This window comes from Ovis canadensis, chromosome 2 (assembly GCF_042477335.2).
Source record: "Ovis canadensis isolate MfBH-ARS-UI-01 breed Bighorn chromosome 2, ARS-UI_OviCan_v2, whole genome shotgun sequence".
In the NCBI taxonomy this organism is placed as follows: domain Eukaryota; kingdom Metazoa; phylum Chordata; class Mammalia; order Artiodactyla; family Bovidae; genus Ovis; species Ovis canadensis.
The window spans coordinates 74220026-74244433 of record NC_091246.1 but is presented as its reverse complement, the minus strand read 5'-3'; the positions used below and the strand labels follow the sequence as shown (position 1 = coordinate 74244433).

The following is a 24408-nucleotide window of genomic DNA, read 5'->3' as shown; positions in this document are numbered from 1 at the left end:
AAAGCAAGCTAAACCCAAAGCAAGCTGGAGAAAATTAAAAGAAAAAAAAAAAAATCAATGCAGAAATCAATAATATAGAAAACAGAAACTTAATAGACTAAGGTCAGTAAAAACAAAAGTTGGTTCTCTGTAAAGATCTAAAAAATTGATAAAATTTCAGCTAGCCTGAAGAGGAACTCCCTTGTGATTCCGTACCAATTTTAGAATGGATTTTCATATTTCTGCAAAAAGCACTGGTGGGATTGCACTGAATCTGTAGACTGCCTTTGGCAGTACAGTCCTGGCATTTCAACAACATTGTCTCCCAATCCATAAAAATGGGATGTCTTTCCATTTATTTGCATCTTCTTTCAGCCATTTTTGTAGTTCTTAGCATGTCTTTAGCCTCTTTAATTTTCATTCTAAGTATTTCTTTATTAATATCAATTTTTTAATTGAAATGTAGTTAATTTACAAGCTGTGTATTAGCTTCAGCTATGTAGAAAAGTGCCTCAGTTATATCAAGTGTACACATACACACACTCTTTTTCAGTCTTTTACATTATAGGTTATTACAAGACATTGAATATAGTTTCCTGTGCTAAGGAGTAGGTTCTTTTGCTTATCTATTTTACACACAGCAGTGTGTATATGTTAATCCTGAACTCCTAATCCATTTCCCTTCACACTCTGTATTTTATTCTTTTTGGTGCTATTGTGGAATGGAACTATTTCCTTAATTTCACTTTTGGATGTTCACTATTTCTATATAAAAATGCAACTGAATTTTGCATCTTGATTTTATGTCCTGCAATTTTGCTGAATTCATTTATTAGTTCTCACTACCAAAAAAAAATCCTACTGAAGTAAATAAATTTTGGCAAGGCTGCAGAACAATATACAAAAATCAATTTCATATCTATATGTCAGTAATGATCGGAAAATGAAACTGATAATTACATTCACAACAGCATCACAGAAGATAAACACAACTTAGAAATAAGCTTTAAAAAAGTAACAGACCTGTACACTGCAAACTAAAAAATACTGCAAACAGAAACTTTTCAAAATCTAAATGAAGAGACACTCATTTAGTGTCATTTCCTGAAAAATTCCAGCAAGGTTTTTCTTTTCTTTCTTCTGTAGAAACTGACAAAGACTCTAAAATCTATATAGAATTGCAAAAGATCTAGAACAGGCAAAATAATTTTGAAAACAAAAAGTAGGACTTTCACCAACTTGCTATAAAAGCTCCAGTGTGATGATGCTTGTACAATGATAGACATACTGATCAACAGAACAGAAAATACAGAAATAAACCCTTACATTTATGGTCAATAGATTTCTGACAAATATGCCAATGCAACTCAACAGTGAAAAGAGTTTTTCTAACAAATAATGCTAAAGCAATTGGCTCTGTATGTAAAAAAAGAAACTGATCTTAGATCTTTACCTGAAACCATACATAATAATCAACTCAAAACATTTGACAGACCTATGTATAAGAGTTCAGATGGTAACACTTACAAAAGAAAATACCGAACATGTCTGTGATCTTGTACTGGCAAAAGGTTTCTTAGATAGGACACAAAAAGCATGACTCATAAAAGAAATGATAATCCAGACTTCACCAAAACCAAACTTTTTCTCTTCAGAAGGCACTATTCAGAAACTGAAAAGACAAATCACAGACTGTGATAAAATATATGCAAGGCATATCTGATGAAGAATTTGCATCTAGAATATATAATGAACTCTTAACAACTGAATGAGACAAACGCTCCAATTTAAAAAAAGGAACGGGCAAAGCATGTGAACGGACATTTCATCAAATGAGGCTTATTTCATCAAATAGCTAATAAGCACATGAAAAGATGCTAAACATTTTTAGTTATCAGGAAGATAGAAACTAAAGCCACAATGAGCTATCACTACAAAGCCACTAAAAGGCTATAACAAAAAGACTGACAATAATAAATATTAACAAGAATGTGGAGAAACAGAAACCTTAATATACTGCTGTTGGGAACATAAAATTTTATAGCTACATTGGAACATCTTGGCATTTTCCTAAAAGCTAAACACAAACTTAACAAATGACCTAGGAGGTCCATTCTTAGGTATCTCCCCAAGAGAAATAATAATACATAACTGCAAAAAAACAAAAGTATACAGAGATGTTCATAGTAGCATTATTCACAATGGTCCCAAATTAGAAACAATCCAAATATCCATCATCGAGGAATGGACTAAAATAAATATATATATGGTATATCCATACAATGGAATAATATTCAGCAATAAAAAGGTATACCACAAAAGTGTTATACTAAATGAAAGTCAGACACAAGACCAAATATTATATGGTTATGTTTACATGAAATTTACAGGAAAGCGAAATCCAGAGACAAAAGGCAGTCAATGATTTTCTGGGCCTGAAGGGGGAGCAGAAGCTGAATGCAAATGAGCATAGTACTTTTGAGGTTGCTATCAATGCTCTTAAAACTAGATAGTGATGAGACTGCACAACTCTATTAATTTACTACAAATCATGGCACATTTACGGGATGTATTTTATACACCTCAATAAAACTTAAAATTAAGCTACAGCAAATTCTACAGTATAGCTACAATAATATCCAAAATTTTATATGCAAAGTTAGGTATGATTTATGACTGAAATAAGTCAAATTACATGAGGAGACAGGTTTAAGCAAAGCTTAAAAGAAAGTGAGATATCCTGACTTCAACCAACTGATGCTTGCTAGTCAAGTAAAAAAAAAAGTCTCACTCTGTGGCAAGTCTGAATTTTAGAATATTTTAAAATGATTAAATTATAAATTCATCACTTGCCCCTTGGAAGGAAAGCTATGACAAACCTAAACAGCATATTAAACAGCAGAGATATCATTTTGCTGATAAAGACTATGGCTTTTCCAGTAGTCATGTACAGATGGGAGACTTGGACCATAAAGAAGGCTGAGTGCCAAAGAATTGATGCTTTTGAACTCCAGTGCTGGAGAAAACTTTTGAGACGCCCCTTGGTCAGCAAGGAGATCAAACCAGTCAATCCTAAAGAAAATCAGTCCTGAATATTTATTGGAAGGACTGATGCTGAAGCTCCAATACTTTGGCCACCTGATGCGAAGTGCTGATTCACTGGAAAAGATACCGATGCTGGGAAAGACTGGAAGGGGATGACAGAGGATGAGATGGTTTTGACAGCATCACTGACTCAATGGATATGAGTTTGAGCAAACTCTGGGAGACAGTGAAGGACAAGGAAGCCTGGCGTGCTGCAGTCCATGGGGTCGAGGAGGCAGAAATGACTTAGCAACTGAACAACAAAATTTATTCTAATTTGATAAACTGCATAATAAGTACTATATCTAGCAGTAAATGGAATGCTATGAATGTAATATTTTCTATACCATCATTTTAGGAGACATATAAACACTATATTAAATATTTAATCACATGTGAGAAAATAAAACTTTTTAAATCACTTAGTCCTTTTGATTTGGTAAGGAGGAAATCTGTATGAAGTGCTAGTTTACTTCTAACCATCTCTGACGTAATCTAAGAAACTAGTTTTTCATAATATTCATTTTGCTCCTCATGAATAACCCTCTATTCACAAAAGTGATGCCAGCTTTCCATGAAGAAAGAAGATATAAATTATTTTGAAAGAAAACTTTAAGTCTAAAAGTTAGGCTGGACAGGTTACTCTGAGGACAGGACAAACGTCATGAGTGAGTTATGTTAAGAACCTAAATTCAGCAAACTTTGCTTCCCATGATGTAAATCACACAGTACATAGTAAACTCAGAATCAACATTTACAAGTAAAACGGATCGCCTCAATAATTCACAAGCACTGAAGATGAGCAAAATGTCTTTACTTAGATGTTTTTATTCTGCTTCATTTGTGTGACCTTCTTTTTCCATTGTTGTTTAGTTGCTAAGTTTTCTCTGACTCTTCTGCAATCCCACATACTGTAACCCACCAGGCTCCTCTGTCCATGGGATTGGCATTTCCTTCTGCAGCGGGTCTTTCCGATCCACGGATTGAACCTCTGTCTCCTGCATTAGGAGGCAGATTCTTTACCACTGAGGCACCAGGGAAGATGCTATATACCAGATACCCATCCTAAAAGCCTGATTTTTCCTGGACTTCAAATGCCATTCTTCATACTATTTTGCTGTGGTTGCTACTACTTCTTTACCATGCATATGCTATCCAAACAGCAGCCAGCCACTACTAAAACTTAAGTTGTATCACATCACACTCAGTTTAGTTCAGTTCAGTTGCTCAGTCGTGTCCAACTCTTTGCGACCCCATGAATCGCAGCACGCCAGGCCTCCCTGTCCATTACCAACTCCCGGAGTTCACTCAGACTCACGTTCATCGAGTCCGTGATGCCATCCAGCCATCTCATCCTCGGTCATCCCCTTCTCCTCCGGCCCCCAATCCCTCCCAGCATCAGAGTCTTTTCCAATGAATCAACTCTTCGCATGAGGTGGCCAAAGTACTGGAGTTTCAGCTTCAGCATCATTCCGTCCAAAGAAATCCCAGGGCTGATCTCCTTCAGAATGGACTGGTTGGATCTCCTTGCAGTCCAAGGGACTCTCAAGAGTCTTCTCCAGCACCACACTTCAAAAGCATCAATTCTTCGGCGCTCAGCCTTCTTCACAGTCCAACTCTCACATCCATACATGACCACAGGAAAAACCATAGCCCTGACTAGACGGACCTTAGTCGTCAAAGTAATGTCTCTGCTTTTGAATATGCTATCTAGGTTGGTCATAACTTTCCTTCCTAGGAGTAAGCATCTTTTAATTTCATGGCTGCCATCACCATCTTCAGTGATTTTGGAGCCCCCCAAAATAAAGTCTGACACTGTTTCCACTGTTTCCCCATCTATTTCCCATGAAGTGATGGGACCGGATACCATGATCTTCGTTTTCTGAATGCTGAGCTTTAAGCCAACTTTTTCACTCTCCATGTTCATTTTCATCAAGAGGCTTTTTAGTTCCTCTTCACTTAAACCCTTCAAATGGTTCCCCATCCTGCTTGTTAAAAGCCAAGTCCTCACAATGGCCTATAATGCCCTGCATCATCAGTGCATGTCCCTATGCCCCACCCTCAACCTTATCTCTGACGAATTTCTTAATATCCTCTTTACTCATTTTACTCCAGCCACACTGACTTTCGATTCTTCTACTACACTGGTGTCAAAGCATGCAGTTCCTTCCTCAGAACCTTTGGACTTGTCATCACCCTTACCTGAAAAAAATCCAATCCAAGATGGTGGAGTAAGGACGTGCACTCATCTTCTGTTAGAACTCCAAAATTACAACTCACTGCTAAACAACCATTGACAGGATAATGCCGGATTCCACCAAAAAAAGATACCCCATGTCCAAGGGCAAAGGCAAAGACCCAGCAAGACGGTAGGAGGGGCGAAATCGCATTTAGAATCAAAACCCAAATCCGCCAGAGACGCTCAAAGGGCTCAAGCAAAAACCTTGTGCGCACCAGAAGATGCCACAGAGACTGAGCCAGATCTGCCTTTGAGTGTCCGAGTGGCTCCTGCGGAGGTATGAGTCAGCAGTGGCCTGCCGCAGGCGCAGGAGCTCTGGGTGCAGCAGACCTGGGTATGGCACAAGCCCTCTTAGAGAAGGTCACCATTAACCCCACCATACAGCCGCCAGAACTTACACAGGACTGGAGAAAAAGACTCATGGAGGGCACAAACAAAACCTGTGTGCACCAGGAGAAAGGAGCATTGACGCCACAAGAGATGGACCCAGATGTGCCCGTGAGTGTCCAGGAGTCTCCAGCAGAGGTGTCAGTTGACAGTGGCCTGTTGCAGGGTCGGGGCACTGAGTGCCGCGGTGTGTCGCCATTATCTTCATATTTTCCACCATAGTTTGGCCTCAGGTCAAACATCAGGGAGGGAACACAGCCCCAAAACAGAAAATTGGAGTAAGGATTTATAGAGCATGACCCCGCCCATCAGAACAAGACCCAGTTTCCCCCACAGTCAGTCTCTCCCATCAGGAAGCTTCCATAAGCCCCTTATCCACCAGAGGGCAGACAGAAGGAAAACCACAATCACAGAAAACTAATCAAACCAATCACATAGCCTTGCCTAACTCAATGAAACTATGAGCCATGGCATGTAGGGGCACCCAAGACGGACAGGTCATGGTGGAAAGTTCTGAAAAAACATGGTCCACTGGCGAAGGGAATGGTAAACCACTTCAGTATTCCTGCCTTGAAAACCCCATGAACAGTATGAAAAGGCAAAAAGATACGACACTGAAAGATGAACTCCCCAAGTCAGCAGGTGCCCAATATTCTACTGGAGATCAATGGAGAAATAACTCCAGAAAGAATGAAGAGACAGAGCCAAAGCAAAAACACCCAGTTGCGGATGTGACTGGTGATGGAGGTAAGTCCAATGCTCTAAAGGACAATACTGCATGGGAACCTAGAATGTTAGGTTCAATAAAGGTAAATTGAGAGCGGTCAAACAGGAGATGGCAGGAGTGAATGTCAACATTTTAGGAATCAGTGAACTAAAATGGGACTGAAATGTGTGATTTAACTCAGATGACCATTAAATCTACTACTGTGGGAAAAAATCCCTTAGAGGAAATGGAGTAGCCCTTGTTGTCAACAAGAGAGTCTGAAATGCATTTCTTGGGTGTAACCTCAAAAACAACAGAATGATCTCTGTTCGTTTCCAAGGTAAACCATTCAGTATCACAGTAACCCAAGTCTATGCCCAACCAGTAATGCTGAAGAAACTGAACGGTTCTATAAAGTGAAAGTCACTCAGTCATGTCTGACTCTTTGTGACCCTGTTAACCGTCCATGGAATTCTCCAGACCAGAATACTGGAGTGGGTAGCCTTTCCCTAATCATGATGATGTGATCACTCATCTAGAGACAGACATCTTGGAATGTGAAGTCAAGTGGGCCTTAGAAAGCATCACTACGAACAAAGCTAGTGGAGATGATGGAATTCCAGTTGAGCTGTTTCAAATCCTGAAAGATGATACTGTAAAAGTGCTGCACTCAATATGCCAGCAAATTTGGAAAACTCAGCAGTGGCCACAGGACTGGAAAAGGTCCGTTTTCATTCCAATCCCAAAGAATGCTCAAACTATTGCACAATTGTACTCACCTCACATGCTAGTAAAGTAATGCTCAAAATTCTCCAAGCCAGGCTTCAGTAATACATGAACAGTGAACTCCCTTATGTTCAAGCTGGTTTTAGAAAAGGCAGAGGAACCAGAGATCAAATTGCCAACATCTGCTGGATCGTGGAAAAAGCAAGAGAGTTCCAGAAAAACATCTATTTCTGCTTTATTGACTATGCCAAAGCCTTTGACTGTGTGGATCACAAGAAACTGTGGGAAATTCTGAAAGAGATGCGAATACCAGACCACCTAAACTGCCTCTTGAGAAATCTGCATGCAGGTCAGGAAGCAACAGTTAGAACTGGACATAGAACAACAGACTGGTTCCAAATAGGAAAAGGAGTACGTCAAGGCTGTATATTGTCACCCTGCTTCTTTAACTTATATGCAGAGTACATCATGAGAAACGCTGGACTGGAAGAAACACAAGCTGGAATCAAGATTGCCAGGAGAAACATCAATAACCTCAGATATACAGATGACACCACCCTTATGGCAGAAAGCGAAGAGGAGCTAAAAAGCCTCTTGATGAAAATGAACGTGGAGAGTGAAAAAGTTGGCCTAAAGCTCAACATTCAGAAAACGAAGATCACGGCATCCAGTCCCATCACTTCATGGGAAATAGACGGGGAAATGGTAAAAACAGTCCAGTCTTTATTTTTCTGGGCTCCAAAATCACTGCAGATGGTGATGAAATTAAAAGATGCTTACTCCTTGGAAGGAAAGTTATGACCAACCTAGAGAGTATATTCAAAAGCAGAGACATTACTTTGCCGACTAAGGTCCGTCTAGTCAAGGCTATGGTTTTTCCTGTGGTCATGTATGGATGTGAGAGTTGGACTGTGAAGAAGGCTGAGCGCTGAAGAATTGATGCTTTTGAAGTGTGGTGCTGGAGAAGACTCTTGAGAGTCCCTTGGACTGCAAGGAGATCCAACCAGTCCATTCTGAAGGAGATCAGCCCTGGGATTTCTTTGGACGGAATGATGCTAAAGCTGAAACTCCAGTACTTTGGCCATCTCATGCAAAGAGTTGACTCATTGGAAAAGACTCTGATGCTGGGAGGGATTGGGGGCAGGAGGAGAAGGGGATGACCGAGGATGAGATGGCTGGATGGCATCACGGACTCGATGGACGTGAGTCTGAGTGAACCCCGGGAGATGGTGATGGACAGGGAGGCCTGGCGTGCTGCGATTCATGGGGTCGCAAAGAGTCAGACACAACTAAGCGACTGAGCTGAACTGAACTGAGCCTTTCCCTTCTCCAAGGGATCTTTCCAACCCAGGGATTGAACCCAGGTCTCCCACACTGCAGGTGGATTCTTTACCAGCTGAGCTATCAGGGAACGGTTCTATGAAAACCTACAAGACCTTCTAGAACTAACACCCCCCCAAAAAATGTCCTTTTCATTATAGGGGACTGGAATGCAAAAGTAGGAAGTCAAGAGATTACCTGGAGTAACAGGCAAATTTAGCCTTGGAGAACAAAATGAAGCAGGACAAAGGCTAAGAAAGTTTTGCCAAGAGAACGCACTGGTCATAGCAAACACCCTCTTCCAACAACACAAGAGAAGACTCTACACATGGACATCACCAGATGGTCAATACCGAAATCAAACTGATTATAAATTTCTTTGCAGCCAAAGATAGAGAAGTTCTATACAGTCAGCAAAACAAGACAGGGAGCTGACTGGCTCAGATCATGAACTCCTTATTGCCAAATTCAGACTTAAATTGAAGAAAGTAGGGAAAACCACTAGACCATTCAGGTATGACCTAAATCAAACCCCTTACAATTATACAGTAGAAGTGACAAATAGGTTCAAGGGATTAGATCTGATATTCAGAGTCCCTGAGGAACTATAGACGGAGGTTCGTGACACTGTACAGGAGGCAGGGATCAAGACCATCCCCAAGAAAAAGAAATGCAAAAAGGCAAAATGGTTGTCTGAGGAGGCCTTACAATAGCTGTGAAAAAGAAGAGAAGCAAAAGGCAAAGGAGAAAAGGAAAGATATACCCAGTTCCAAAGAACAGCAAGGAGAAAAAAGAAAGCCTTCCTCAGTGATCAATGAAAAGAAATAGAGAAAAACAATAGAATGGGGAGGACTAGAGATCTCAAGATATTTCTTTTCAAGAAAATCAGAGATACCAAGGGAACATTTCATGCAAAGATGGGCACAATAAAGGACAGAAATGGTATGGACCTGACAGAAGCAGAAGATATTAAGAGGTGGCAACAACACACATAAGAACTCTACAGAAAAGATCTTCACAACCCATAACCACGATGGTGTGATCACCCACCTGGAGCCAGACATCCTGGAGTGCGAAGTCAATGGGCCTTAGGAAGCATCACTACGAATAGAGCTAGTGGAAGCAATGGAATTCTAGTTGAGCTATTTCAAATCCTGGAAGATGATGCTGTGAAAGTGCTGCACTCAATATGCCAGCAAATTTGGAAAACTCAGCCACGGCCACAGGACTAGAAAAGGTCACTTTTCATTCCAATCTCAAAGAAAGAAAAGCACTCATCTCACAGGCTACCAAAGTAATGCTCAAAATTCTCCAAGCCAGGCTTCAACAGTACATGAACCATGGACTTCCAGATGTTCAAGCCAGATTTAGAAAAGGCAGAGGAACCAGAGATCAAATTGCCAACAGCCACTGCATCATTGAAAAAGGAAAGAGTTCCAGAAAAACATCTGCTTTATTGACTACACCACAGTCGTTGACTGTATGAATCACAACAAACTGTGGAAAATTCTTCAAGAGATGGGAATATCAGACCACCTTACCTGCCTCCTGAGAAATCTGTATGCAGATCAAGCAGCAAAAGTTAGAACTGAACATGGGACAACAGTTCAGTTTAGTCACTCAGTTGTGTCCGACTCTTTGCGACCCCTGGACTGCAGCACAACAGGCTTCCCTGACCATCACTAACTGCCAGAGCTTACACAAACTCATGTCCATCAAGTCAGTGATGCCATCCAACCATCTCATCCTCTGTCATCCCCTTCTCCTCCTGCCTTCAATCTTTCCCAGCAGCAGGGTCTTATCAAGTGAGTTACTTCTTTGCATCAGGTGGACAAAGTATTGCAGTTTCAGCTTCAGCATCAGTCCGTCCAATGAATATCAGGACTGATTTCCTTTAGGATGGACTGGTTTGATTTCCATACTGTCAAAGGGACTCTCAACAGTCTTCTCCAACACCACATTTCAAAAGCATCAATTCTTTGGTGCTCAACTTTCTTTATAGTCCAACTCTCACATCCATACAAGACTACTGGAAAAACCATAGCTTTGACTAGACGGACCTTTGCTGGCAAAGTAATGTCTCTACTTTTTAATATGCTATCTAGGTTGGTCATAGCTTTCCTTCCAATGAGCAAGCATCTTTTAATTTCATGGCTGCAGTCACCACCTGCAGTGATTTTGGAAACCAAAAAATAAAGTCTCTCACTGTTTTCACTGTTTCCCCATCTATCTGCCATGAAGTGATGGGACCAGATGCTGTGATCTGTTTTCTGAATGTTGAGCTTTAAGCCAACTTTTTCACTCTCCACTTTTACTTTCATCAAGAGCCTCTTAGTTCTTCCCTTTCTGCCAGAAGGGTGGTGTCATCTGCATATCTGAGGTTACTGACATTTCCTCTGCAATCTGGATTCCAGCTTGTGCTTCAACCAGTCCAGCATTTTGCATGATGTAATCTGCATATAAGTTATATAAGCAGGGTGACAATATACAGCCTTGACATACTCCTTTTCCTATTTGGAACCAGTCTGTTCTTCCATGTCCAGTTCTAACTGTTGCTTCTTGACTTGCATACAGATTTCTCAGGAGGCAGGTCAGGTGGTCTGGTATTCCCATCTCTTGAAGAATTTTCCATAGTTTCTTGTGATCCACACAGTCAAAGGCTTTGGCATAGTCAATTAAGCAGACGTAAATGTTTTTCTGGAACTCTCTTGCTTTTTTGATGATCCAACGGATGTTGGTAATTTGATCTCTGATTCCTCTGCCTTTTCTAAATCGGCTTGAACATCCGGAAGTTCACAGTTCATGTATTGTTGAAGCCTAGCTAGGAGGGTTCCATATTGTGAAAGGAGTACATCAAGGCTGTATACTGTCACCCTGCTTATTTAACTTATATGCAGAGTACATCATGCAAAATGCCAGGCTGGATGAAGCACAAGCTGGAGTCAAGATTGCCGGGAGAAATATTAATAACCTCAGATATTCAGATGATACCACCCTTATGGCAGAAAGCAAAGAAAGACTAAAGAGCCTCTTGATGAAAGTGAAAGAGGAGAGTGAAAAAGTTCGCTTAAAATGCAACATTCAAAAACAAAAATCATTGCATCCAGTCCCATCACTTCATAGCAAATAGATGGGGAAACTATGGAAACTGAGAGACTTCATTTTTTTTGGTTTCCAAAATCACTGCAGGTGGTGACTACAGCCATGAAATTAAAAGACGCTTGCTCCTTGGAAGAAAAGCTATGACCAACCCAGACAACATATTGAAAAGCAGAGATATTACTTTGCCAACAAAGGTCCATCTAGTCAAAGCTATGGTTTTTCTAGTAGTCCTGTATGGATATGAGAGCTGGACTACAAGAAAGCTGAGTGCTGAAGAATTGATGTTTTTGAACTGTGCTGGTGGAGAAGGCTCTTGAGAGTCCCTCAGACTGCAAGTACATCAAACCAGTCAATCCTCAAGGGAATCAGTTGTGAAGATTCATCAGAAGTACTGATGCTGAAGCTGAAGCTCCAGTACTTTGGCCACCTGATGCCAAGAGCTGACTCACTGGAAAAGACCCCGATGTTGGGAAAGATTGAAGGGAGGAGGAGAAGGGGATGACAGAGGATGAGATGGTTGGATGGCATCACCAACTAGATAGACATGAGTTTGAGCAGGCTCCTGAAGTTGGTGAAGGACAGGAAAGCCAATGTACTGCAGTTCATGGGGTTGCAAAGTGTTGTATACGACTGAGCATCAGAACTGAACTTTCTGAAATGTTCTTCTTTCAGATACCTACGTGGCTTGGTCACTTAGTTCAAGATCTCTGCTGAAACGCAACCTCCCTAAGGAGACTTTCTCCAACCATCTTTAGCTAAAATAAGAATGCCACACGAACATTCCCTGATACCCTTACTCTGCTCTTCTCCACGGCACTCATTATATTGACATATGGATGTGTTTGCTGCCTGTCTCCCTTGACCAAAGCAGACGCTTCATGCAGGCAGGGACTGTTTCTGTGTACTGTTGACATCCTGGCACCAGTGTCTAGAAGAGTTCACATCCTGGCACCAGTGTCTGGCAGAGTAAGTATTTAAATTTTATTTTACTGTGTTTGCATCAAAAGTTTCAAACTTTTCTTGCAGTGCCTGTATAGTGGGCAGTTAAACAGGGACTCAAGGCTTCTAGAAACGTATATTTTCCAGCTTTCATGGATTGGCACTAGCGACTCCCAACAAGTAGTTCCACTTTAGGTCTACATTCCATTTCACTAGGATCTGAAGTAAGAGGAGGGGAATCCAGTCACTAAAATCTCTTCAACTCCACTGACCATCAGCACCGAACTCCTTCCTCTCCATCTCACTTCAAGGTCCACTTTTCTCACAGAAAAGTCAGGGGTCCCTGTAATACTGTGCCATAACTTGAACAGAAGGTTACGGGGTTATAGTCAACCTAGGCTTACTACATTTCAGTCTTAGAACCAGCCAACACCAAATCTTTTCAGGGTACAGGTGATAACCAGAAAAGAAAGCCTTCTCAATCACAGACTTGAATCTTATAGAAGCTTTTATTTCAATGATTAAAAGATGCACTAAATGGAAACTATACTGATTAACATTAAGCATGCACCTCTACTGATACTGCTGTTAGTTTCTAACTGGCCCAAATCTTAATTTTTTTCATTTGGGAACATCATTATTTTGGACCTTGATACACAGGGTAAGTTAACTTCTTCCTTGTGGCAGTTTAGTATGATTATGTTCACTGGCTAGATACCTTTAACTAAAGGCTGCTAGACTCTCAGGCAACTTGTACTAGTTTGAGACCATACTTTAGATAAATAAGTGAATCACAGTATAAAGGAGGAAGATAATCTAGAAAGCTGAAATGTAGTGTATGAATATTCCATACATTTTTCCAGCACTGAGAGTCAAACACTTGATAAGGAGGCCTATAGTGAAGAACCAAATTACTCTTCCCCAACCACTGCCCTTTCTGAGACACACAAAGATGTACACTGATCTCCTCAGAAATCTGAAATGAATCCACACAAATAACAGAGTACCTATCCCTGGTGGCTCAGTCGGTAAAGAATCCACCTGGAATGTGGAAGACCTGGGTTTGATCCCTGGGTTGGAAAGATCCCCGGGAGAAGCCAATGGCAACCCACTCCAGTATTCTTGCCTGGAGAATCCCCATGGATACAGCAGCCTGGTGGGCTGCAGTCCACGGGGTTGCAAAGAGTCAGACATGACTGAAAAACTAAAAGCACACACATGTGGTCCTACTACCAAATTATAGATCACATCAATATAAATATACACTGGGAACAAGGAATTCAACTGGCTATATATAATACTGCACAGTAATTTAAGTTCTGGCAAACTGCAGATTACCTAATAATTAAAGAAAGACCCTTTATAAGGTAGCACTTCTACCAACACCCCTGCCCAGCTTTAATGAGATACAATTCGCATACAACACTGTTTAAGATGTACAACATGTTGATTTGATGCCCTTATACACTGCAAAAAGATTACCACCAGTCTTAGCTAATACATGTATCATGTTACATAATTACCATTTCTTCTTTTGTAGAGAAAACACTGAAAATCTACTCTCATCTAAGCAACTTTCAAGCATATAATACAGTATTATCAACTATAATCACCATGCTGTACATGAACTTATTCAGCTTACAGCTTGAAGTTTATGCTCTCGTATCAATATCTCCCCTTTTCCACCACTCCCTAGCCCCTCATAGCCTCCATTCTAGTATGTTTCTATCCATTTTGCTTTTTCAGATCACATATATACGTAAGTGATATATACATAATTTGTCTTTGACTTATTTCACTTAGCACAATGCCCTCTAGGTCCTTCCATATATGCTGCAAGATGTCCTTTCTCATGGCTAAACAATATTCCATTATGCATATACACTACATCTTCTTTATCCATTCATCCATCGACAGATACTACTTCCACATCTTGGCTATTATGAATAACATACTACTTTTCTAATATAATTTGGGCTGGGTATAACTTTAAAAAGCATTTAATTCACCTTAACTTTTATAACCCTAATACAATTTTTTCTGATTTTAATTTGTAATTTAATATCATCACATTTTTTAAGTTACATGTCAACATTTAAAAATCTTCAAATTATTAAAACTTGAAAAAAGTTAAGTGTTATGCATAGGACAGATATCTTAAATTCATTTTTTTTAATGCTTATTAAACACCTTTGTGCAAAACATAAGTACAAAATAAGATTACTTATAAGTTAACATAATATTATAAATAAGTTATACTTCAATTAAAAATAAGTAAGATAACTTCTGCTCTCCAGAAACTTACAATCCAGTTGGAGAAATAAACCAAGCGTGAAAAACTACACTACAAACAGTACTGCTCATCAAAAACAATGAACTCAATGAAAAACAGTGTTCATCAAAAACAATTATAGTAAATAAAGAATGACTCAGAGCACGATTTCAACAGAAGTTAAGGTTTGGGTAATATTCTGATAGGCAGAGACAGGGCAAGAGAGCATTCCAAGAGAGTAAAGTCTCTGATATTAAAGCAAGGAGTATGAACTTCATACTTTAACCAACAGTGAACCCTAAATGACTTCCAAGCAGTGGCTTTATAAGGACGGCTCTTTGGAGGCATTAACAGAATAGGGTTGAAAGCGTGAGAAATGAGAGAGCTGGAAAAATACAGGCACAAATTGTTGGGTTAACCAAAAAGTTTGTGTTTTCCCATGACATCTTAACCATACACCTGATTGAATATCTGTCGCATTGTTTTCCATTATTAGTACACAGCAAAAAGAGGATAAGTTTTCACTCAGGGTTGCTCAAAGACAATTTATTATAGTTTATAAGTCCAGTAATTCTACCTATTTCACCTTTTTATTAGCAGTGATTACTCACAAAATTTTCATTTATATTAACACACTAGTATCTTTGAACAGAATGTTTTTCTCTCACATACAGTATGTCCCCTTAATCCTTTTCATACACTGCCTATTGATACTATCTTTTTCACAGAAAGTGTTCATATATTTAAAATAATCAATGACCTGAAAATTAAGATAAGATTAATTTAGAATTACAGCATTCTGAAGTATCATTCTGTGGTTCACAGAGACTTTTATAGTCACAGTTAAGTAGTATACTAAAGGAATTATTCCAGGCTCTCTGATACAGTACAAAACACAATTTATCTCATACAACCCCCATGTCAATCATAAATCATAATGTGCTTTAAACAGCAGCTTCATCTTCAAAGCTGAAATCAGTCCTTTTACAATACCCTTGGCAGAAATACATCATCAACTGCTCCATCAAGTAACTCGCATCTCTAGCATCCCAATCTAACAGACATACCAAACCTTTTTGGAGTCCCCTTTTTTGGTCCCCAAATATATGAATGATCTTTGTTGTAAATTCAAGTAGTTTAAAACTCCTAAGTAGATTCACTAAGTAGAGAAAGCAAATTTACACCAACACATTACAATGAAAATGAGTCACACCCTCACACTAAAAATGAAATCAAAAGCAAAATGACTATCAACAGAAATTTAGTTATCAACACATCTAAAAAGCACTCTACTACACTTCTCAAATTTGAAGTCAGGAAAGAATTTTGAAGAGATATGACTATAACACTCAGATCCCAAACAGCTACATAGAGTATACAACAGTCGCTGTAAGAGGTACATAAAAGCTCACCAGAAAATCCACAAAACGCACACGTTATTCTTAGAGATTTTATTTTACTGTTTTCATAGCCTCATGTCTAATCAACATTTTCCAGGCAGCTATTCTTTTAGACATTAAAATAAATAAATAAACAGCTAGACTATTAAACGCACATTCCTCCCACAAGGCTAGTTTTCTCTTTTTAAAAATGCATTCCTCCTAAGTGAATTTAACTTACTAAAAGAGCCCTAACAAAATTTTAAGAAAGCAAATTGTATTATATCCTCACATCTCTTTGAGCATGTTTCTCCATGTTTTTAAATGCCCTCAAGCTGCTTTAAAGACTTCAAATTTCATAAAACCCTTCTTCAGATCTTCAAAATTCACTTTATTCTGTAAAATTACTTGCATATACAATATCTCCAAAATCAAAGCTTTCATGTTCTCATGCAAAAATTTTAAACCCGTTCACTCTAAATTACATAGGAATGACTGATAGCTACTCAGTTTAGCTAGAGGTATTTTCACTTTTAAAAGAAGTTTGTTAACCTAACTTAGGTTTAACTTACATAGTTTAAGTTTAGAAATTTAAAAAATCAAAATAAACACTGGAGTCTGGCACCTGTTTCCCCATTCACCCAGTTATAAACTTTAAAATCATCTCATCCAATACTTGATTTCTAAAGTGATGGTGATGTCAGAGTTCAAAGTTAACCATAAGTGAACTGACAGTACCATGGAGCCTCCTCTAAGGTATTCCTGAATTTCTTTTCACATACTTCTGAACCCATACACTCTGTACAACCTAAATTTTTGCACAATCTTAATGATAGTGGCCCCAGCAATCTCTGAGCACCATTGGAATTTGAAGGAAAGGGGTATAACCAGTTTTACGTTGACCAGGACTGCCATAGATTTGTTTAATATCTAAGTCCAAAAGCAAAACAAAACACACACAATAAAACCCTGATATTCTCAATATTTACAACATCCCTAAGAAAGTCAAGGAACATTTTTGTTTCTTTTACAGATAAAGTAGTCTACAGGCTTCTGGTCTATTCTTTCTTCATATTAAGTTTATGCTGTGTACTGCACTTAGTCGCTGTCATGTCTGACAGTGACCCCATGGACTGCAGCCCACCAGGCTTTTCTGTCCATGAGGATTCTCCACGCAAGAATATTAAGAGTGGGTTGCCATGCCCTCCTCCAGGGGATCTTCCCAACCTAGGAATCACACCCACATCTGCACTGCAGGTGGATTCTTTACTGACTAAGCCACCTGGGAAGCCCAAGAATACTAAACGTGGGTAGCCTATCCCTTCTCCAGGGGATCTTCCCAACCCAGGAATCAAACCGGACGATTCTTTACCAACAGACGATTCTTTACCAACTGAGCTATGAGGGAAGCCCATATTAAGTTTCAGTTCAGTTCAGTCACTCAGTTGTGTCCAACTCTTTGAGACCCCATGAATTGCAGCACGCCAGGCCTCCCTGTCCATCACCAACTCCCGGAGTTCACTCAAACTCATGTCCATCGAGTCGGTGATGGCATCCAGCCACCTCATCCTCTGTCGTCCCCTTCTCCTCCTGCCCCCAAATCCCTCCCAGCATCAGAGTCTTTTCCAATGAGTCAACTCTTCACATGAGGTGGCCCAAGTGCTGGAGTTTCAGCTTCAGCATCATTCCTTCCAAAGAACACCCAGTACTGATCTCCTTTAGAATGGACTGGTTGGATCTCCCTGCAGTCCAAGGGACTCTCAAGGGTCTTCTCCAATACCACAGTTCGAAAGCATCAATTCTTCTGCACTTAGCTTTCTTCACAGTCCAACTCTCACATCCATACATGGATGACCACTGGAAAAACCATAGCCTTGACTAGATGGACCTTTGTTGGCAAAGTAATGTCTCTGCTTTTCAATATGTTATCTAGGTTGGTCATAACTTTCCTTCCAAGGAGTAAGCGTCTTTTAATTTCACGGCTGCCATCACCATCTGCAGTGATTCTGGAGCCCCCCAAAATAAAGTCTGACACTGTTTCCCCGTCTATTTCCCATGAAGTGATGGGACCAGATGCCGTGTTACTTTTCTGAATGTTGAGCTTTAAGCCAACTTTTTCACTCTCCTCTTTCACTTTCATCAAGAGGCTTTTTAGTTATGTCTAAAATTAAGTTGTGTTAGTTGCTCAGTCCTGTCTGACTCTCTGTGACTCAATGAACTATAGTCTGCCAGGCTCTGCTGTCCCTGGAATCCTCCAGGCAAGAATACTGGGGTAGGTAGCCATTCCCTCCTCCAGGGGATCTTCCTGACCCAGGGGTAGAATCCGAGTCTCCTGCATTGCAAGCAGATTCTTCACCATCTGAGCCACCAGGTGTTGGGTGATAAAATTAAGTTAGGCCTGTCCTTTATGGAGTTAAGGAAAGTTATATTTCAGGCTTTACAGTTTGTTACATTAGAGTGAAATTATGAACTAAAGTTCAGAAGGCAATATAAAATTTACCTAATTATTTTTTATACGCCTTAAAAATAATATATACAAAAAAAATTACTCAAGTGGCATACATGATGTAAATGAATTAGTATCTCATTTAAGACCCAGATGATATGCAATACATAAAAACATGCAATCAAGCACCAGACAGAAGTGTCACATTGCTGTTTTGTGACAACAAAACAACACAAAGCCCTGTTTTGTTCTGAGACGTATTTAAAAATTAAATCAGCCAAAACTTAATGGCAAACACTATAATTTAAAACCTAACTATTACAGTCATATAAAAGATACCAGAAATACCTAAATCTCATCATTACTTTTACCAGGGCTGTGTGTGAGGATAGTCAAGGGCCTTACAGCATTCAAATAGTCACACAGATGTGACAGTTTTAACTAATTTGATTAAACCCAGTATTTCACATGTATCTAACAAAGCTAAGGTCGAAACCTATTTCCACCTGGTAAAAATCAGCTTTCAAAGGATAACAACTTCACTCTGACATAGATTAGCACTGCCTTCTCTTGGGAGGGTGGGGGGAAATTTTTATACTCTGTTCTGTTGCTTATAAACAGACCTGTAGCAGCGTTCAAGGAAAATAAGGAAATCCACCAGTTATTTTTTAAGTTATTCTTTCAACCACTGACTAATCAGATACAAGAAATAAAAAAGCACGATTCACAGAAAGCAAAAACAGAACATTGGTTCAAGCGCTTCCCAAATCTTATTAGTTCCAGGTGCGAATACCAGGAGGCAAGCGGAGAGATTGAGTCCCACTTCAGCTCCTACTAACCCCCCTATAATTCTCTACAGAAGAGTCCAAGAGCTGTAGAGAAAATAACTGACCTAAAAGTGGAGAGATGTTAGGGCAAGGCGAGGAATTGGGTTACCAGACCTTCAGTTAAAAAAAAAAAAAAAAAAAAAAAACCTCTGGCTGCAGTTGCAGAAATGTTATCACCGCATGTCAAGTCTGGCACTGACTGGGTAAAGCCCAACAGGCTTTCCCCAACTTCAAAACAATGGCCTTTAAAGCAAGGTAGGACTAGGAACACAACAGCGGCCAGATTCCTAATTGTGAAAAGTTTAACCAAATTTGTTCCTCGGCGAATGGGGGAAGAGAGAGGAAGGAAAGTCTGGACTCGGCCGAAGGAGCGCGTGGGGTCCGCACCGTGCGCGGCCGCCGGCCCAACGCAGGGAGGTGCAGGGATTTGGGGCAGCAGCGACGGCATCCACCCCGGAGCCCTGGCCAGAGGACGTGTCCAGATCCGGGGGTTCGCGCAACCAAGGAGGCGGAACAAGGACGGCGAAGACGAGTGGGTCTGGTACGAAGGGGCAGGGGTCCCAGACTCTGGGTGGAAGTTGGGGGCGGGATGGTGCCGGGAAGCCGGGAGGAAGCGGCGTGAGGCTCTACTTACCCGACTGTACCAGATGCTGAGGCGAGCTGGGGCCAGTACGGCGAAGAAAGTCCTCTGGGGGTCGGACTGAACGTGGAAAGGCGCCTCGGCCGGGCTCCCCAAAGGGCAGAGCAGCCTCTTGGGCCAGCCGCTCAGGAAATACATGGTCCGCGCTGAGCCTCAGACGCCGCGGCGCCAGGCGGCCCCCGGCCCCGTCCGTCACACTCAGCGGCCCAGGGTCGGACGCCCGTCTCCCACACCGCCACCGGCCGAGTCGGCGGCGGCGCCGGTGGCAGCTCCGGGCATCTGCCCTCTGGCCGGGCCGGGCCGGGCCAGGCCGACACAACGCTAAGCGACGAAGGCACCCCAGCGCAGACGGGGCCCAGTGTGGGGGTAGGAGGGGGAGGGAGAGTCTGGATGGAGAGGGGGCGGGAGGAGCTGGAAGTCCCGCCCCGCCCTGGCCCCGCCCCTTCCTCGGGCCGCACTGGCGTCACCACGCCGCGCCGCGTGTGTCTTGCCGGCGAGGGCTGCTGCGCGCGTGCGTACTGGAGATAATCTTCACTCTGCTGTCTGAAACTCCGCCTTGGGCCTCAGCTCAACACGCATGCGCCTTGCGCTGCTCTGGCTCCTCTGCGCCTCCCAGTTGCTATGTGGGCTGTATAGTCAGGGCTAGCAGGCAGGACAAGTGCCTGAAACTCGGCGACAAGTGGGCCCAGCCGGCAAGACTCAGCTACTCGGAGATTACGATCTGGGACCGCCCCTTGCCTGGCCAAATTTAACTTTCCTTCCCTGATTGGTGAAGTCTCTGGTGGAGGTGGGTCCGGAGCTGCCTTGCCTGGGTCGGGGGCACGTGCAGGGGAGGGTGACTCACGTGACGTTTGCTGCTTCAATTCCTGTCCTGGCTTGTGGGCCGCGGTCTCTGTGCAGGGTTGTGCCGTCCCTTGTCCAGTGAACCCTTGTTGTATGCCAAGGTCTGCGGTGAAAGCTGGTGGTGAAGTCCCTGCCCTCATGGAGTTTACACCCTAGAGGGGACCTTATTTCAATTCATAAACCACTTGCTGTGAAAGTGCCTGAATCCTGTTCTCTGTCCTTCAGGAATTCTAAATGTAGTGTATATTTTTAAATTCGGTTTGCAATCTTGTATCCATTTACCAGCCATAATGTTAGACAAGGCAAGGCTTTCTCTTTTGCACTCTCAGTAGAGCATGTGATTTAATTTTGGAACTGGAACCGACTTTAGCGATTCTGTAGTTCGATGTTTAACTTTTTGGACCCCAGGGATCACCTTAACAATAAGAGTTTCTTTAAGCGTTGACCCTGGGATTACATCTGAAAAGGAGGATGCAGGAGTGTCGAGGGAAGGAGGAGTAGGGGAATGGGGTTCTGGATTAAAAGACTTTCTTCTCATTATCTGCGTCTTTGTACAGTCTGAATTTTTCCCCATGTTTCAATTAAAAGGTTTTTTTTAAGAGCCCAAGGTTTTTTTTTTAAGTTAACTCACATGAATAAATAAACAGCAAGAAAGGAAACTAACTTAATCCATATCAGATGCAGTATTGTAGCTGGTACTCATAGCAAAATATGTAACTTTCCATAATTTTCCTAAACATTCACTGCATTCTCCAGAAGGTGATCAAAGAATCCAAGATTCCTCAAAGCAAAGTTTAAACTGCCTCACCACTCACCAGCCTCTTGTGGCCAGACTGTGTCTCCTTCCTGGTGTTTTTTTCCCGGCAAACAAACAGCATAGCAGCCTGGAACATATTAAGTAGTAAGGATAGTAAACTGAAAATTTTTGTCAAAGGAAGATTTGGATGAAACCCTGATCCAACTAAACTGCACCATTAGACAAATAAAGAGGCCCAGAGCAGTTTCTTGACTTGCTAATATAAAATTGTAGAAAAATAACACAGTTGCATCATACAGTCATCTAACATTCTCAGATTCAGTTATGCATTTGGCAGAAAGAGAGAGGAAATTAAAGTTAAGTTACAGGGCACCAGTTCCACTTGAAAATTTCCTGAGGGTGTATTTCTCCCAGCTCTCCTTCAGAGGGTCTTTGTTCTCACGTGCCTCCTAAATGTTAGCATTTAACTGCACTCACACACAGTTTAAGGAACTTTTAAGTACTTTTCATTGCACTCATTTTTAACTTTACTTGCTGATTTATTAACACACTCCTTTGTAGCATTTAAGGTTTGCAAAATATTTTCAAATGCATGGCTTGATTTTGTTCTGTAGCTAATCTTCAAGGTAGGTAACATTGGTGTGATGTTAACAGGACCAGAGTGGTAGACATGCCTAAAGTCACCAGTTCTGAAAAGAACTGGTCTTCCTTCTACGGATCTATTGATCTCTAGATTGAAGTGACCTGTGGTAGTTGCTCCAGGCAGGGAGATCCTATAGGCCTTTCTTCCTGTCCAGGAAGAAGTAAAATACCTGACTCTCTCCACAACCCCTTACTTAAGAGTTCCCCCCTCCATTGTGGTAGAAACCCTATGAATGGGATTTTCAAACTTTCAGATATCACAGTCTAACATTTATCTGTAAAATACACTAGCAATTCCTATGCTCTGGATGTACCTTCTCTTCCTTTCTGCACACCACGTCACTTTCAAGTCAAACTTATTGAACTCTATTCTGAGCTAAGACTGAAGTGTAGGGGAAATCTAATAGGTACAAGTTTTCATGTATCAAACTAACGGACTCTTTTTAATCACAAGCAATAGTGTTGGGACACAAGAACAGAGGTACATTTATAAACTGTTGCTGGAGGAAGAGTTGGCACAATTTTTCTAAAGAGTAGCTGGTGTGCTGTGTACTTAGTTGCTCAGCTGTGTCCTATTCTCTGCAACCCCATGGACCATAGCCTGCCAGGCTCCTCTGTCCATTAAGATTCTCCAGGCAAGAACACTGGAGTGGGTTGTCATGCCTTTCTCCAGAGGATCTTCCCAAACCAGGGATAGAGCCCAGGTCTCCCACATTGCAGGTGGATTCTTTACTGTCTGAGCCACCAGGGAAGCTCAAGAGTAGCTGGTCTTACATTTTTAAGAAGAGAGAGAGAGAGAGAGCGCGCGTAAAGATATGTTACCTTTGGAACCAACCATTTCTTTTCCTTTAGTGATTTTTTAAAGAAAAAAACACCAGTATGTACAGAGTTTAACTTTAAGAATGTACCCCACAAAGATAGCTAAGAGGAAATGATCTAAATGTCCTTCAAAAGACATTAGTTATAGTCCTTCATTACTATGAAATGTTTTGCAAAAATAAGAGTTATGGGGAAGAAAATTTAATCACATAGAAGTATATTCAGTATATATTATGAAGTAATGAAAGCAGAAAAAAGACGGTATGTAAAATATCCCATGTTCATAAAAAAAATGTATAAAAATGCCTAGGAGAAAATGGAAGAAAATTCACTAAAATATTGGTGTTGACCCCTGATTATAGGTGCTTTTTTGTGTTCTTTGGGAGGGTTTTTTCTGTTTTCCAAATTGTCTATAATGAATACATGTTACTTTTGTAATGAAAAAAAATTCCATAAGACAAAGTTAAGTTGCTAATGATTTATAATGCCCCACTTTTCTGCTTTAAGTGAGGCCTACAGTGCAGGCAAATCAAAGAGAGGAATGTAAGTAATCTGGAGCTTCAGGCACTGTCGCAAGACTGGTGAGAGAAGGATTAGGAGGAAAAGCACTCTGAGTCATCAAACTAAAAGTAGGCTCTCTGCCCTTCGCACATTCACAGACTTCTTTCTTTCTTTCTTTTGGAGGCTAATTACTTTACAATATTGTATTGGTTTTGTCATACATTGACATGAATCTGCCACGGGTGTACATGTGTTCCCCATCCTGAACGCCCCCCCCCCACCTCCCTCCCCATACCATCCCTCTGGGTCATAACAGTGCACCAGCCCCAAGCACCCTGTATCATGCATCAAACCTGGACTGGCGATCCATTTCACATATGATAATATACATGTTTCACTGCCATTCTCCCAAACCATCCCACCCTCGCCCTCTCCCACAGAGTCCAAAAGACTTCTTATGATGATACATAACTGACTGGATTCTGATTCTGCGCACACCACTCCCAACTTGGGGGGACCTCTATAAGAGCCTATCACAATATTCACTGAATATGATACTGGTTTAGTTTTGGATTGTTTAATATGATTTAAACATTCAACTTTATGATATTTTTGTATTTGCTTTTTTGTATTTTTTGTATGATACTTTAATATTTATATTTGCTAATGTATTTACTTCTGGGATGGATTCTTGATTAGCATTTATGCCCTCCTGAAGATTGATAATATCTCAGCTGAACTAATACGATGTCTGGGTTGTGCTTCAAGATAATCTGGGGGTGCGTGGAGAGGATGGAAGT

General features: G+C 41.0%; 2 protein-coding genes and 1 long non-coding RNA gene across 7 annotated transcripts in view; 1 reads left to right on the top strand and 2 right to left on the bottom strand.

Annotated features, from left to right (window-relative positions):
- The window catches only part of RIC1 (RIC1 homolog, RAB6A GEF complex partner 1), a 140487-nt gene extending 119658 nt beyond the window's left edge, over nt 1-20829 (bottom strand). The window contains exon 1 of one of the 2 annotated variants that reach the window (XM_069576478.1): nt 20041-20829. In XM_069576478.1, the coding sequence (XP_069432579.1) occupies nt 20041-20184 (144 nt within the window). In that variant the 5' untranslated portion in view covers nt 20185-20829. The remainder of the gene's footprint in view (nt 1-20040) is intronic. The other variant, XM_069576479.1, reaches the window with a different exon arrangement.
- Nucleotides 20622-24408, top strand: part of LOC138433595 (uncharacterized) — a 79022-nt gene continuing 75235 nt past the window's right edge. For all 3 annotated transcript variants that reach the window (XR_011254368.1, XR_011254370.1, XR_011254369.1), the window contains exon 1: nt 20622-20833. This is a non-coding gene — a long non-coding RNA (uncharacterized lncRNA). The remainder of the gene's footprint in view (nt 20834-24408) is intronic.
- PDCD1LG2 (programmed cell death 1 ligand 2) overlaps nt 20829-24408 on the bottom strand; it is a 126672-nt gene continuing 123092 nt past the window's right edge. For both annotated transcript variants that reach the window (XM_069576509.1, XM_069576512.1), the window contains 2 exons: nt 21705-21773; nt 20829-20992 (listed from right to left, as the gene is read on the bottom strand). In XM_069576509.1, the coding sequence (XP_069432610.1) occupies nt 20906-20992; nt 21705-21773 (156 nt within the window). In that variant the 3' untranslated portion in view covers nt 20829-20905. The remainder of the gene's footprint in view (nt 20993-21704; nt 21774-24408) is intronic.